At 40.6% G+C, this 17,563-nt stretch overlaps 1 protein-coding gene across 2 annotated transcripts in view; it reads right to left on the reverse strand.

Moving 5' to 3' along the window:
• pdzph1 (PDZ and pleckstrin homology domains 1) overlaps positions 1-17,563 on the reverse strand; it is a 70,722-nt gene that overhangs the window by 45,700 nt on the left and 7,459 nt on the right. For both annotated transcript variants that reach the window (XM_072583623.1, XM_072583622.1), the window contains exons 3-5: positions 13,140-15,881; positions 9,178-9,378; positions 1,064-1,234 (exon numbers count right to left, since the gene is read on the reverse strand). In XM_072583623.1, coding sequence (XP_072439724.1) covers positions 1,064-1,234; positions 9,178-9,378; positions 13,140-15,881 — 3,114 coding nt within the window. The remainder of the gene's footprint in view (positions 1-1,063; positions 1,235-9,177; positions 9,379-13,139; positions 15,882-17,563) is intronic.

A 17,563-nucleotide genomic window follows, 5' to 3' on the forward strand; every position in this document is an offset into this window, starting at 1 on the left:
TAGAGGTTTACAAAATTATGAGGGGCATGGATAGGATAAATAAACAAAGTCTTTTCCCTGGAGTTGGGGAGTCCAGAACTAGAGGGCATAGGTTTAGGGTGAGAGGGGAAAGATATAAGAGACCTAACTGGCAACTTTTTGATGCAGAGGGTGGTACGTGTATGGAATGAACTGCCAGAGGAAGTGATGGAGGCTGGTACAATTGCAACATTTAAGAGGCACTTGGATGGGTATATGAATAGGAAGGGTTTGGAGGGATATGGGCCGGGTGCTGGCAGGTGGGACTAGATTGGGTTAGAATATCTGGTCAGCATGGACGGGTTGGACCGAAGGTCTGTTTCCATGCTGCTCATCTCTATGACTCTATGACTCTTTAAGCTTCTGCAATGGATGACTGGGGAAAAGGTACGGCTTGGGTCTCAGGCACCACATCATAACAAAAGGTGGAACCCAACTAAAAGTTTTCAAATGTGTATTTTTGAAAATCCTTTCCATAATAACCTGTAAATCTAAGTGTAAATATTGCTTGTACAATCAATGAAGTGAGTTGCCCGTGACTACTGTATTTATCTATTACTGTTCAGTGAGGTACTTCAGCAAACATTATAACTAAAGTTTTCTTTTGAAAGGAAAAGCAATGTGAAAATTGTAAAACACATTGGTTACTTTGCAGTTGTGTGCATGGAGACCAGGTAATGTTCACTTCCACTTTCCTAGTGCATGTTTCAGACATAAACACAGAACACTGGAACACCTCAGCAGGTCAAGAAGCATCTGTGGAGCAAGAAACAGTTAACTTTTTGAGTCTGGTCTGAGTCTCGTTCAGAACTGGAATTCTCGAGCATTCACTGTGTTTGTTCCAGAATTCCATCATCCACAGTGTTTTGTTTATGTTCGTCTGCTTCAGACAAGTGCCTTCTTCAATTTGCAGACACTTGTACTCTAGGTACATGTCAAATGTGAGATGTTACGTCAAAAAGATTTCAATTAAATTGCAGAAATGTTACTTGAAGAAAATAGTAATTTTCTGACTAAAAATAATAAAATTGCGTAAATATATTACTTGCGGCAGGTCGAGTCCTCTTTCCAAGGCAACGGGGATTATTGTCAGAGTTACTCTCATCTCCTCTGAAGATCCAGGAAGTAGCATTAAAAGTCTCGGTGTAAATTCCTCTTTGCTCACTCTCAGTCCGGACTTGTGCTAGATCCACGGATCGTGTCTCCTCTGAGTTCACTGTACATCATGGACAAAACAGAAACACAGTTGCAGAGAACCATGAAAGTACAAATATCTTTCCTAATTATGACTTAGTGATCATAATCTACTTTTACCATTGCCTAAAATATAAGATAAAAAGAAATAAAAAGATTTATGGTCACTATTTTACATCAATTTCAGATGCAAATATTATTTGGACTTACTGTATATAAGTCTGATCATATTCATCTCCAAAGTCTTTGCATGTTTTATGTTAATTGCGTCAGCTTGTTCTGAAAGTGTATATTCACAACATTGTCATGCCAGAAATTAATTAATGGGAGATTTTTGAAATCTTTAATATCAACAAGAAACATTAACGAGAGGAACTAGACTACTAAGTGGGTTAAGTAATTGATCTTTTCATCCAGCCTGACCTGCTGGAGGGGTGAGATTCTCCATTCTCTGGAAAGAGTATGTGTTCCTATGTGAAATGGCAGTCTGTGATCTTTTCCCATTTAAGTACAGAGCTAAAGCACAAATCGACTTTACATTGATGCCTCAGACAGAAAATCCATATGAATGGTTGGGAGCACAAAGTGGAATCATTGTTCCAAGTCTTGGATACGCTGTTGCTATGTAGCTTCAAAATCATTCAAGGTCACTGGCAAACCAAGCGCGTATTGATTTTTATTTGGAATTAGTGTATTTAAAGGATGCACTTCCATATGATTTTAGACATGCAGATGGCTCAGGTTTCAGAACATATTGATTCCATGAATGGAATGTATGTCAGGTGACTGAGGTCAAAATGTTTACATCACTGGCTAACGAGGATTATATTTTCTCTGTTCAATTTTTCTAGAAAGGAAAACATATTAATCAAAAAGTAAACATTACATAAAGAGCCTGTGTAAATTTGTGAAATAATAAAATCCTGTCTTGAGAAAATATGAATTCTACAGTAATGCAAAATGTAACAAATTGGAGCCTAATCTGATTCATCCTCCAATAAATTTCTACCTTTGACATCAGGGTCGCTGTAAAATGTTTGTGGAGCTTCCTAATTGAAACCACTTTTTGTTCTTTAATCAATGTGCAAACAGAATTTTAATTTTTAAAATGTAATTTTTTTCATGTGATTGTGCCTTAATTTTCCTCACACTTTGGCAAAACATAGAGACAACCATGGTAACCAAAACCCCTCTGAAAATGTCAATACGTTCTTATGTTAAAACTCATGGCCAGACTATTTTTTTTTCGCATTTCCTTTTTGACCAGTAAATATAAACAATAAATTGTTCATAAGTAATGGAAAAACATAGGTTGGAATTTTCTTATTTACAGCCTAAGTGTCTGTCAGGTGAAATACTTGGTGCTTAATCCTTCGTGACTGGGAGAAAGCTTCTCACACAATCCTCTGCTCTTCATCTCATTCATTTTGCAGCAGGCTTTCTTCATCAGACGAATCATGCAACTGGGTGGCAGAAGAGGGAAGATGCTCACCACTGGGACCTTGTGGTGTTACACCATTGGCATCATATTTAAAACCCAGCAGCACACCACTTCAGATGCTGCAAGCCAGGAACTCGCCCTCACATGAAGGTGTGCAAACATTATTGAGGACATAGCTCAGGGAGAAAACTTGCTCCCATTTCAGAGACAAAAACCTGGTGATATTGGAAGATGAGGTGGTGAAAGGCAGTCTTTTATCCAGCTGCCTATCGCAAAAGCCTACTCTGCCAGACATAGCCAGCCTAGCTCAGTGCGGTTTCCTGAGTTAAAAGGAATACCCAGCAGTGTCGGAAGAAGTTCAATGATCTTTTGCACTCTATAAGGGTAAATGTTACAATCTTCACTCTGCTGTCTCAGGCCCACAGGGTTACCACTCACTCTAACGCTTTCACTGCATGTACTTCTCACCAAGGACTACTATTGTATGTATCATGTCTACTCAATGGTTCTTGTCCACCTTCTCCTCCCAACCATTCCTGCTCTCTGCACTTCCTACTCACTCACTGGTGTGAACTCGCCACTCCTCCTGTTGATGTGTCACCTTTAACTACTTTTCATTTCCATCATATTTAACTCTTTCCCTTTGTTTCATTGCAGGAAAATCAGGTCCATAAGGTTAAGGCTGACAAGGAGGGTGGAAAGGAATGGTGGACATCCAGACTTCTTACTCCTTACAAGGAGAAATGTCTTGAATGGGACTGGTTGAACTCCTTGGACATCAGGCCAGAAAGCTTAATTTTCCTGTGCAGGCTGCTCTCCCTTTGCCACTGTGTTTCTGTCATTATCAATCTGTGCAAGCTCTTGTCCCATTCAGGCAACTAATTCCCTTTCTTCTGTTTTTCAGGCATTAATGGGACCCAGTGAACTACCATAAAAAGGCTAGTGCTGGAGACTCTTAGCTTTACCTCCTTTGAGAAGGAATCCCTCTACCCTCACTGGATATATTAGCAAGGCTTTCTGCTTGTTCTTTATTCACTCACAGACTGTGGGTGTTGCTAGCTAGTCCAGCATTTTGTTGGCCATCTCTAAATGCCCAGAGGACAATTAAGCATCAACCATATTGCTGTGGGCCTGAAGCCAAATGTAGGCCAGACCACACAAGGATGACAGATTTCCTTCCCTAAAAGATACTAGTGAACCATGTAGGTCTTTCGAACAATTGAACATTAGACCATTCATTCTAAGTTTTTACTGAATTCAAATTCCACATCCGTTATGGTGGCCTTTGAACCAGTGTCCACGCAAAATTACCTGTGTTATTACTCCACCAATAACACCACTAGGCCATTGCTTTCCAAACCAGCACACTCCTGCATCCTAGACCAGCTCAAAGACTTTAACCTTGGTTGAGACAGTTTCTAGATTAGTCTCAGGAGGATGATCTGATGACCAGATTGGAGTGGTGCTAGAAAAGCATAGCAGGTCAGGCAGCATCCAAGGAGCAGGAAAATTGACATTTCGGGCAAAAGCCTTTCATCAGGAATAGAGGCAGGGTGCCTGCAGAGTGGAGAGATAAATGATAGGCTTTTGCCTGAAATGTCGATTTTCCTGCTCCACAGATGCTGCCTGACCTGCTGTGCTTTTCCAGCACCACACTAATCTAGATTTTGGTTTCCAGCATCTGCAGTCCTGGTATTTACCTACCTGATCTGATGACCACATCATGGACATGCCTCTGGAATTGGCTGAGGGAGGAACACACCAGGTCTTTGGCACTCGGGGGACTGCTGTAGACCAGCCCTCATCTCAGACATAGGCAGAAGATGGTTCCATTGTTTTCGACTTTAATTACTTCATCAAGTGTATGGACAAGCACAGGAACAGCAGACAGGTTTGTCAGAGACACTCATTAAGAGATAAAGTGTTTGGTGCTTTAATTGCCTTTTTTGGGTATTACAGATTTCACCATGCCAGCATAAGTGTCGCCATCTTTTCTCCAAAACTACACAAAAGACTGCATTGAAGCCCAATGTACAGTTTTAAACACAGAAGCATACTGTAACTGGATCAGAGAAGTGCCATGAGAGTCCTTATAGAATGGCACATACCAGATGCCAATGTTCAGATGGCATAAAATAGGTGGAAAGGCAGGTTGCGAGAGGGCTACAAATAATTTGCCAAGATGATTTGGAGGTGCAGGTGTTGGACTGGGGTGTACAAAGTTACAAATCACACAACACCAGGTTATAGTCCAACAGGTTTATTTGGAAGCACTAGCTTTCAGAGTGCTGCTCCTTCATCAGGTGGTTGTGGAGTATAAGATCGTAAGACACAGAATTTATAGCAAAAGTGTGATGCGATTAAAATTATATATTGAAAAAGACCTGGATTGTTTGTTAAGAGTATTGCTGAACAAAGAGACCTTGGAGTGCAGGTTCATAGCTCCTTGAAAGTGCAGTCGCAGGTAGATAGGATAGTGAAGAAGGTGTTCGGTATGCTTCCCTTTGTTGGTCAAGAGTATTGAGTACAGGAATTGCGAGGTTATGTTGTGGCTGTACAGGACATTGGTTAGGCCACTGTTGGAAAATTGTGTGTAATTCTGGTCTCCTTCCTATCGGAAAGATGTTGTGAAACTTGTAAGGGTTCAGAAAAGATTTCCAAGGATGTTGCCAGGTTTGGAAGATTTGAGCTAGAGGGAGAAGTTGAATAGACTAGGTCCATTATCCCTGGAATATTGGAGGCTGAGGGGTGACTTTATAGAGGTTTATAAAATCATGAGGCGCATGGATGGGATAAATAGGCAAAGTCTTTGCCCTGGGGTGGGGGAGACCAGAACTAGAGGGCATAGGTGTAGGCTGAAAGGGTAAAGATATAAAAGAGACTTAAGGGGCAACTTTTCACGCACAGGGTGGACTGTGTATGGAATGAGCTGCCAGAGGAAGTGGTGGAGGCTAGTGCAATTGCAACATTTAAAAGGCTTCTGGATAGGTATATGAATAAGAAGGGTTTGGAGGGATATGGGCCAGGTGCTGACAGGTGGGACTAGATTGAGTTGGGATATCTGGTCGGCATGGACAGGTTGGACTGAAGGGTCTGTTTCTGCGCTGTACATCTCTGTAAGTGTATGACTGTATAAGTCTCTCATCTTTTAGAATTACCATGTTGGTTTCAGCTCTTTCACATGTAAATCCCAGAACTTTTTTTTAAAGTTACATTCTCAAATGAACTTTGACAACAGGTGCCATGTCAGCTCAGATAATGCATTGAAGGTGTGAGGTGCCCTGTGTGAGGCTGTCTGTGCCCCAATGTTCACACTAATTGATTTTATTTCTAAAACAGGGATTTACAACAACGGCAACTGATCAATGGACACCACACAACAATCAACAGACAGGAGTGTTCCCTCCCAGCCAGAGAACACTTCAGTAGTCTGGGATATTCGACCTCTGACCTTCAGGTGATCATCTCTAAGGTGGACTTTGGGAGAGGCAACAACGCAAAGTAGCTGAGCCGAGGCTGATAGCCAAGTTTGGTACCCATGAGGATAGCCTCAACCGGGACCTTGGGTATGTGTATACACACGCACTCACACTCTCGCACCCCTTTACACTGACACTCACACACATACACACACTGTCTCACAGACACTCAACCACACCTTCCTCCCCACCCACATGCGCGCGCGCGCACACACTTGCAGAATTACATTTTACTTTGCTCAAAAACTGCATGAATCCATGTAAGATTCTTTTTTAGAAATAGAATCAGTCCGAACATTGGGGCACGGGCACTTCGCACCTTCAATGCATTACCTGAGCTGATGTGACACTTATTGCTAAAGTTCACTTGAGAATGTAACTTTAAAAAAAAGTTCTGGGATTTACGTATGAAAGAACTGAAACTAACAAGGTCATTCTAAAAGCTGAGAGACTTAACAAACAATCCAGGTCTTTTTCAATACATTATTTCAGTTGCATCACACTGTAATGTTTTGCTATAAATTCTGTGTCTTACAATCTTATACTCCATAACCACTTGATGAAGAAGCATACAGTATTAGTGTCATAGAGATGTACAGCACAGAAACAGACTCTTCGGTCCAACTTGTCCATTCCGGCCAGATATCCCAACCCAATCTAGTCCCACCTGCCAGCACCCAGCCCATATTCCTCCAAACCCTTCCTATTCATATACCCATCCAACTGCCTTTTAAATGTTGCAATTGTACCAGCCTCCACCACTTCCTCTGGCAGCTTATTCCATACACGTACCACCCTCTGTGTGGAAAAGTTGCCCCTTCAGTCTCTTTTATATCTTTCCCCTCTCACCCTAAACCTATGCCCTATAGTTCTGGACTCCCCCACCACAGGGCAAAGACTTTGTCTATTTATTCTATCCATGCCCCCCATAATTTTGTAAACCTCTATAAGGTCACCCCTCAGCCTCCAATGCTGCAGGGAAAACAGTCCCAGCCGTTCAGCCTTTCCCTATAGCTCATATCCTCCAACCCTGGCAACATCCTTGTAAATCTTTTCTGAACCCTTTCGAGATTCACAACATCTTTTTGATAGCAAGGAGACAAGAATTGCACACAATATTCCAACAGCGGCCTAACCAATGTCCTATACAGCTGCAACATGAGTGCTTCCAAATAAACCTGTTGAACTATATCTTGTGTTGTCTGATTTTTAAGTTTGCTGAGAGATATTGATAGGTTATGTAAGTAAACAAAAATTTCACAAATGAAGTATATTTGGAAAAATGTGAAGTGGGTTATTTACTTTGGAAGAGAGAACAAAAGATCAGAGTATTATTTAAATGGAGAAGAGTTGTAGAAAGCCACAACACACAGGGACTTGGGGTGGACTTGTACATGTAAGACAGAAAGTTAACACACTGATTCAACAGATAATCAGGAAGGCTAATGGAATGTTGGCCATTTTTTCAATCAGGTTGGAGTATAAGGAGAAGTAGGTTTTAGTGCAACTGTACAAGGAGTACTGTGAGCAGTTTCCCTTTATTTAAGGAAATAGATTATTTTATTATTTTATTGAAGGTGTTTCAGCGAAGGTCTCTGGGATGATCCCTCGTATTGGGGGGGGAGGCGCTGTTTTATGAGCAAAGGCTAAACAGGTTGAGAATCTGTTCACTGGAGACATGAAGAATGACAGTTGATCTCATTGAAACATATAGGATCCTCAAGGGGCTTGACAGGGTAAATACTGAGAGATATTTCCCCTCATTGGGAGATTCGAGGGCAAGCGGGCATAGTCTCAGAATTAGGGAGTATTAATTATAAGACTGAGATGAGGAATTTCATTTCACAGAAAATTATGAGTCTTTGGAACTCCTTGTTACAGGAAATTGTGGGGCAGACTACTTGCGTATATTTAAAACTGAGCTAGATATTTTCTTGATCAGTAGGGGAATCGAGGGTTATGGGGAAAGTGCAGGAAAGCAGACATGAGGAATATCACATCAGCCAAGATCCTATTGAATCCACAGGCTTGAGGGGCTGAATGACCTACTCCTGTTTCTGTTCCTTATGGGGTTACGGTCTTATGTCCACAAATATGTGTCTGGCCAGTGGCCATGAGAATGTACTGATATGTTGGTGTCTAGTGACCAAGTGGAGGTCCTTTGGAGCAAGTGGCAAACTGAATTCACCAGGTATCTGCCCTGATTTCCATGTCGGGATTTCTCAATGTCTAGCTTTGTCAGTGCCTTTGGTAAAGTTGGAAGCTGAATATTAATAAGGCAAGTTGAGCCTTAACAAGACATTGAACAAGCAACAATTCCCTTTGATTGGGAACTGGCCACTGCCAGTGAGAAACTTGCCAGGCTCCTACTGAAGAGCATAAAAGATGGAATGAGATACTCCTGACATTGAGATTGGCTCAATTAACACTCTTGGTCTTATCATCCAATTCAGTTGCAAATCTCACCATTGCCTATGTTGCTTAGATAAGATTCTGCCAATGTAGTCAGTTCACTATGTGCTATCAAATTTTACAGCTATCAAAATTACACTTTATTTGTCAGCCTATCTTTTTCCTTCTACTAGGCTTCTGCATTTTGAAACATATCTTTTTTTTTTGTCAGTTTTGCATGCTTCCCTTTCCAAACTACATCAGCCCCCCTCTAAGTTATCAGCATTATTTCAGCAACTCTTGTTCTCTTAGTAATTTAGTGGCCACTGAAACGATTTGACTATGTTTGTGTTCAGATGCTTTTTTAACAAATCATTCTCCCCACTCCCCCACCCCCATTCTATTCCCTTTTAGACATTCATCTGTATTGTTATCAATTCTGATAAAGTGTCCACAGCTGAAAGATTGACTGATCTGTTGCTCTGCAGATAGTGTTAAGAAAAATGATTACTTCTAATGTTTTATGATTTTGCTTTTACATTGGTTTAAAAGGTACAAGTCAGGAAAGAAATATTCTTCTTTGAGAAGCAAGAATCTTAGATGTCCTATATTTTACCATTTTCAATCCTTTAATGTCTCTCCTCATATTCATACCTGATTCTTGATTGCTGGTAACTGGACTTCCCCCAGCTGAATTGCAATGCTTGCTCTCCTTAAACTGTTTCCGTCTCTTCTCCCAGTGATCAGATCCTTCTCCTGTTGAAGCAATTGCCTGGCAATTCTCAACGGCTTTTCCATCTTTTTGCACAGGATCAGTCGGCAATTGCAGGCGGCAATTTGCCTCAGCCTTCGGATCTAGTCATGTCAGAAACCATATTAAAATTGTTACCAGGCTGTCATCTGCTTTTGAACTTTTCATACATAATATGTTGTTCCTCTTACATGAGATATATTAATGTACTTACTGAAAATGCACTTCCTAGTACCTTTGAACTGAAAACTTGTGTCATGAATAGGAAAGCAAATAACATAGTATTCTCATTGGACTATTTTTTGTTTTATCATCACCTCTAAGAAAATTTTATTACGAGACTCCCTTATTAACAGTCAGAGCTTAGTCTTTCTCGTTAATGCAGGACCTGATGTACCTTTCTCAATGACAGGCTCAGATAGGTTGACTTTTCCAGATGGGATTAAGATTTCTCTTATAATTAGATATTATATTTATTTAACATACACATAATCAGTAGGCACCAAATCTTCCCATATTTTGGCAGTGTCACTTACATTGAATTTAAAAGAAGATTCTGTCATAGTATTGTGCCAAACTGTTAACTACCTACTTCAGTCCCTATACTAACTCTCTCTCAGTTCGAGCCTGATTTTTCCCATTCTCTGAAGCTGCAAGTACAGGTACTGGCCACTGTCGGGCTTTTAACAATGACATTCCTGGCACTGGTGCCCTATTTAAAAGGCTGTTGTACACTGGCCAAGCATTGACAATCTGGAGCTGCCTGGCATGTTTGTATGTATTTGTCCCGGGCTTTGCAGAGAAGGGGAAATAAGTTCCGCACTCCACAGAGACAGAGCTGGAGGTCCTTTTGGATGGGGGAGGACAGAAAAGGGCTATTGGCTTCTCGAAGGATTACCAGAGGAAGCTGAGGTTGCCAAGGTTCAGTGCAGACCCCATGGTCTGGAGAAACGCCTCGTAGACCAGATAGAAGGCGAGTGACCTTCTCTTCTCCCCAAGGCAAAAAAACCCACCATCTGCTCTCTGCTATCTCACACTCACTCTATCTCTGCTCCTGCACCCACCTTGCACCAAGGCTCATGCTCTACCACTCTCACTAGTGCTATACAAAATCTTCCTGCACACCCTCTTGCCAATAACCCCCTCACCCCTGCACTACTAACCTGTGTGTGGCCTCTGCCCTGCCTACTCTTAACACTCAGATGACCTTTCCCTCACTCCCACCCCACAACTGCACTAGCACTAAGAGCTATGCTACCCATATTCATCACATTCAAGCCCTTTCTCTCAGTCTAGGAGATGGCAATCCATAACAGGGTTTAAAGGATCAGGATGGGTAGTGGAATGCCTAACGTTAGGTTCCTCAACCCTTACAAGGAGAATATGTTAGTGCTGGTTGGTTGAAGATTGGGACTGGTTCTTGTGGTGACACAAGAATCTCCATATTCTTAGTAACCAATTAAGAAGCATTGTTTATTAATTTGCTGATCTCCCATTACCCCACTGAGAATTTAATATTGACCTGCTATAATATCTACACCTTGGTTGTGACATTTTATCTTTTGTCTCCTGCAGACACTGGGGTATGTCCACAATGGTCACTGCGAGTAGGTCCACGCACAGCTCATGCTTTTCAGCACCTCCCAGGAAGACAGCTTGAATACTTCGAGGAAGATCCGATGACGCTGCTTCCTGTACCCCCAACCAGCTTAGATATGACACCTCAGTGAGTATATTAGAGTCAGAAGCACCTGCTGGTGAGCTCTTCATTGTCACATCTCGACAGTTGGTCCAGGGAGAAATGCCCCAGGTCACTGGCATTTGGAGGACCACCAAGAGCACATACTTGTTCAGCCCCAGGCTGGAGAGGATCTGATCTTATTGGCACACAGGAACATTACTGGCATGCAGAAACAAACAGGAGCACCAGGCAGATCTGTCAGGGGCCGGGGGCAACTGAACACACAAGCTTGCAGCACTCTCCTTAGACTTTAAGAGATGGCTGTCTCCTTGCAGCATGTGCTGTGTGTTTAGCGTGTCTGTGGCTGGCGCACGGTGCAGCTGTGAGATTGATAAGCAGTGTGTCATTCAGTAACATTACAACCTCCTTGACTGCAGGTCAGAATGACAGTCTATGCTAAACTGCGAGGCAAGACAGAAGTAGTGTGACCGTTTAAAGTGCAGCAAAAGTGGTAGAGGGCAAGGTAAAGTAATGGTAATGCTGTGAGCACTCAGTTAGGCACTAGGAGAGCAAGTGAACAAATCTGAAATGTAGCCTGGTCCAATCGATGAACTGGGTGTGTCCCCCTGTGCAAAGTGTCCTTGCTGCAGCATTGTAATAGCTGCCAGTGTATCCCGAACTGAAGTATGGCAGTTCAGAAGCATATGAAAGTAGTTCGGAGATGTGTCGTGACTGTTTACAGAGGTTAGTACATGTTAGATGGTAGCACCTGTGAATGTAGGGTGTGTGCAACTATTGCCCGTGGAATGTGCCCTCAGACTTTGGTGCCAGATTCAATTGGAAGTCCAGAAGAGCAAGCAATGAGGTGGCGTCGCCAGGTATCTGCTCTGACTTTAATATCTCAGGAAGTCTTGGTGTTGAGAGTCAGAGATTCATAGAGTCATATAGTACAGAAACAGACCCTTCAGTCCAACTCGCCTATGCCGACTAAGTTTCCCAAACTAAACCAGTCCCACTTGCCTGAGTTTGGCCCACATCCCTCTAAATCTCTCCTATTCATGTATCCATCCAAAAGTCTTCTCAATGTTGTAACTGTACCTGTATCTTTCACTTCCTGGTGGTTCATTCAACACACGAACCACCCTCTGTGTGGAAAGAGTTGCTTCTCAGGTCTCTTTTAAATCTTTCTCCTCTCACCTTAAAGGTAAGCCCTTGAATTTTGAACTCCTCTCGGGAAAGAAACCTTTGCTATTCACCTTATCTATGCTCCCTGTGATTTTATAAACCTCTATAAGTTCACCCCTCAATGTCCTATGCTCCAGTGAGAACATTCCTAGCCTATCAAGCTTCCCCTTATAACTCAAACTCTCTAGTCCAGGAACGTCCTGGTCAATCTCTTCTGAATCCTCTCTAAGTTAAAAATATCTGGTGAATGATAAAACTAATGATACGAGATTGCAAAAATAATGAGAGTAATAATGATAATAATAATCATAATAATCACTCTTAATAGGCATCTCACTGCTCACGAGTAAGAATCTCATCTTGTCGTCAGGAATTTAGTTAGACAGTGCAACTTGTTGTCGAGAAAGGCCTTGCTTGACCTCTTGTGTTGCTCCCAAATCTCTCATGGGAAGATTTTGTCCTAGATTCCCTATTAGATTTCTACTTGGTGCAAGGGGAATCTGCTCATGGTTAAAACTGAAAATAACTCCAAGTTGCTATTTCTCACCCTCTAGTGGTTGGGAACAGTGCAGCATTAACAAGGATTATTTCAGAGTTCCAGCACTACAGTTTTTGGTAACATTAGCTATCATCAGGAAATAGATTAAATGTGATCTTAACTGAAATTTCATGTGGGAATTAGTATAGAGAAAGAACAAAATAGGATGAAAATTAATAAATTATATATTTGCTATGGTATGTGTATTTCTTGTTCTAAAGGTCACCTTATAAGAAAAATATCAACCATATAAATCTCTATGTTCCAAGGATTACTAAAATCACTGATGTCAAAAATAATTTTACCTTACTAAAAAATTGCTGCATGATTGGCAAACCACCACTGCACTGAATTCTAGAAAATAATTTTGCCTTTATTTACATTACTACTTTTTTCTCTAATTTTGTTTCAGTTATTCTTCTGTTGTTTTGCATGAATGCCTTACTCCATATGAATCCTACCTTGCTGCCACATTTCTTTTTCCATGAATGCAGTCTTCTGGCAATTGGGTTCCACTCCTTTGTAACTTTCACGGGAAACTGCAAAGTCTGGCAGTTTTGTATCCTCAGTTAGACGGTTGGCTGTCACGGGCGTGGGTTGTAAAGAATTATATTCACTATCCATCGCTCTATCCACTGTGTCCTTTTCTACCACATGATTCTGGGTGCTGTCATTTTGTTCATTAGTATTCTGTCCAAAATATTCTGTGTGACTATGTTGGCAGCCGTCCTGTTCAGTAGCGCAATTACTGTCAGATTGTTTTTCATGGAAGTCTTTGTTGTTCTCTTCTCTGCAAGTTGAAGAATCTGCATTCTCATTATTTTGTTCAAGAATGTCCATCATTGTGGTAGAGGGAACCTGGGACAAACATTTAGTTGTAGGAGAATTATGACCATGTGCCACACTGTCTGGAGGAATGGTAGCTGGTTGAATGTTAGTAGTTTCTGAAAAACTTGGTTCACTGAGCGGTGTATCCTCCTCATTACATTCACCAAATGCAGTACATTGCTGTGGATTGTCAGCTGTATGACTGGAAGTGCTGTTATTTTGAATAATTAATCTTTGATCAAGTGTCCCTGTCTGTAATATAGTCACTGACTGTCTTCTCTTCTTGAATTGAATGCTATTATCAGCTGTCTTTTTTGTGATATTAATATCCAATTCAGAAGCAGTATCCAAAACATCCACATATTCTGATGTTGAATTATTTGCCTGGCTCTTAGTTAAATATTCACTTGTTGAGCTTGGTGAAGATGAAGGGATTTGAATCTGAAATTGTTCACTTGCTAGTGGCGTATCTTCAGTTAACTCATAAGGGTAGTCACTATCTAAAGTCTCTTCATCAAAGCCACTTTCTGTAAAATCACCCTGCTCTAGTGGATCTGCAAGTTGCCATGATCCAATGTCCCTACTAGTGAGAACTTCTGTTCTTTCCTCAGGGAATGTATGTGAGCACAAATCTGTCCCGAAAATGTCTCTATTTCTAATAAATTCCAATTTGGAACTTGGATTCAGACTGAAATAATCATCAATGCTTTCTCTGGAATCAAATCTGAATGAACCTGAACTGTCACCTGTAAGCACAAGCGGACTTATTTCTGGTGATTTCCTGATGCTCAATGTGCCTGATGAAGACCAATGACTTGGTCTACTCCAATCAGGGGTATCTTTATGTTCTTCTCCATCCTGAGTGCTGTGTTCATTAAAACACACATAACTCTTAATATCTTCAACAGAAACTCTCTCTGGTTTCCCTTGTTTCCTGGGAAGTGTCTGTATAAAAAAAGGGGGCAGAGGTGTAAATGAAGAATGCTGCTGTCCTTGGTATAGCAGGTTTGGAATTTCCTTCCATTCCATCTGGAAAACAACGTCAATAGTATCAGTATCTGGGTATGATTTCCTCCTTGCACGAGCTGGCTTCTGATAATGACTTTGTGTTAATAAATTGTTTATATTATCAATGCTATTTTTCAAGAACTTGGTTTTACCTTTTCCAAAATGATTCAATGTAAAACATGTTCCTAATGGTGACAGACATTTCTCTGATGCTTGCAATCTGTGGTCACATTCAGGTAAACTTGTCCAAGTACTCATGGTCCAATCTTGTCTATTATCTTTATAAGAGAATTTGGATCCTGAACCTGGGAGTGAATTTTCCATTAATTTATTTTGGTCTAAATAATAATGTCTCTTGGACCATTTTGATATAATAGGTGAGTTATCAGTTTCTGTGCCATGATTCTCTTGGACTAAATATATGGCCTCTGGTTTTCTCGTGTATGGTTCTATATCTTCGCAGTCATCCGCAAACTCTTTGGGAGGTGGAATATTCAAAAAGCAATCTGCATGTAGACCTTGACTGGATGTGTACTCTTCAGAGTTAACGCTGAAGTCTGACAATGCGAATGAACTGCAAGATCCTTTTGATGCTGGGTAGCCGCTGGAATGCAAGATGTTTTCATTGCTATATTCCCTTTCATTTGTGAAATTTTCATTACAGTTTTGTTTATAAATTGAAATATTGTCCCGACAGCTGAAGTTCTTGGTCCCAGATAGCTTGAGATCTGTGTTATTTGTTGCCATATTAAATTTTAACCAAGACTTTCTGTCAGTCTGTTGGTCAATGACATGAATTCCATTGCTTAAAGTTGCAGAACAAAATAACAGTGATTCATGTTTTTGATGCATTGGCCACTCGCCTTCATCCAGTGTACTTTCATCATTCCCTATCACCAAAGTTGCTCCAGCACCAGAAAGACTCGATAAAATGCTTTTCACATTGGCAAAAGGCTCCTGCTCTACGTTGTCAGCATTGGCAAAAGGCTCCTGCTCTACGTTGTCAGCATTGATTTCTTGTGGAGGGTGTTGATGTTGCAGATTATTTGTGCTTGCCTCTATTAATTCTGGATCTAACTGTGAACGTTGTATTGTGACTGTTATTATTTCAGTTGAAGCTGATTTAATCAATGCTTGGAAGGTGATTTTGTTCTTTGCTGTGAATACTTTGTAATCTGATGCATTTTGTTGTCTTTTCGATTTGAATGCACCTTGACAATTTTCTCTGCTATCAGTGTCGCTGCTTTCCTCAGAGGACTGTGTTACTCCTCCTCCTGGTGGTGCAGCTTTACTTTTTATGGGTTTTTCATCTTCTACCTTTTCAGTAGTAGTGCTCTGACAATTGGGCTGGATAGACAAACTCTCACCTTTGTGGAAAATTAATATGCAGTTAAAATATAGATAATCTCAGTCTTTTCATTGTTTTACAGTTTATTAAAAACAGTCCAAAGCCTGACATTAGAATAAGTAAATTATGCTGAATAAATAAAATAATTCAGAATCAACCTTACTATTTCAGTAAAGTATTTGATTATGTCTTGTCATTATTATTGTCTCAGCCATTTAATAACTGGAGAAAAGCTAAAAATAGAGTTTGGCCCATAAAGATGATAATGCAAATTTTTAGACTATTCCTTCAGTTCTGTGTCAGAAGGCAGGTCCAATCATCAGCCTTTAGACATGGCCTTTAACCTGGTAGGGCAGGCAGGATGCCACAGAAGCAGCCCAGTTGAGAAGGGACCATACCCTGTGTTGTTGGCTCCAGTCTGATTCACACTGACCATCCAGCTGACTAACTGCAAAATGAGTTGGAGTTACTGTGGCAATCTACATGCATGTTTTAGATTGCAGCTGTGGATTAGAGGTGACAATTTCTTTCCATAAATAAAAATAAACAGTTATATTTCATAGATTTATTTCCATGGTTGCCCAAGAATCCCTCTTGTTCTAACGTCAGCTAGACATAGCTTCAACCTATTGTCTAGCTAATGCCCGTTGTTACAGCTAACCTGAGAATGCAACTTTTAAAAAAAGGTTTTGAGATTTACACATGAAAGTAGTGAAACTATCATGGTATTCGAACAGATGAAAGACTCAACAGACAATCAAGGTATTTTTCAATGTATAATTTCAGTTACACTGCACTGTAAATTTTTGCTATAAATTCTGTGCCTTAGAATTGTGTCCTCCACTAACACCTGATGAAGGAGCGGCATCTGAAAGCTAGTGTGCTTCCCATTAAATCTGTTGGACTGTAACCTGGTGTTGTGTGATTTATTTTTAAAAAGACTAAATATTTATAATCCTATTCCTTGAACATGGATAGCCTCCTTATGACCTGTGGAGTGTTTAATAATTGCAACTTATATCTAACTTATTCCTTTCAATTCAATTTCCAAGAAGGTCTTTATCCAATTTCTCCTTAGAGTAATTGATCAAATCAATATAATCCTTTTTTACTGGGGATGTACTGCTTTTCTTTTCAACTTTGCTACCTTTTTCTTGAGTTGGTATTTAGTGGAAGGTGAGCGACAGAGGTAGAGAAGAAATAATTGTTGATGGGATGTTGATGGGATGTGACAAGTGGTGTTTCCCAGAAATCTGTACCGGGTGTTCAGTTTTCCACCATACATTGAATGAAAAACTAAAGGTTTATGGATCAAAGCTTACAGCTGACAGAAGGCAGAGTAAATATGTCAATGGAAGCAGTTTGTTACAAAGGAATACAGATAGACAAATCAAATGGGCTAAACTGGGAAAATAGACTTAAAAGTGAAACAATGTAAAATTATCACTTTGGGTTCAAGAAAGGCAAATTGTTATATTTTCTTAATACTGAGAAACTGTGGGATAGCAAAGGTTTTGTGTGAAAGATGTTATTAAATTGAAAGAAAAGATTTGCAAGGATGTTACCAGAACTGGAGGAATTGAGTTATAAGGAGAGGTTGGATAAACTGGGACTTATTTCACTGGAGCATAGGAGGTTGAAGAGGTTTATAAAAGCATGAGGGACACAGATATGATGAATAGCAAAGGTCTTTTTACCTAG

This window comes from Chiloscyllium punctatum, chromosome 2 (assembly GCF_047496795.1).
Source record: "Chiloscyllium punctatum isolate Juve2018m chromosome 2, sChiPun1.3, whole genome shotgun sequence".
Lineage (NCBI taxonomy): Eukaryota > Metazoa > Chordata > Chondrichthyes > Orectolobiformes > Hemiscylliidae > Chiloscyllium > Chiloscyllium punctatum.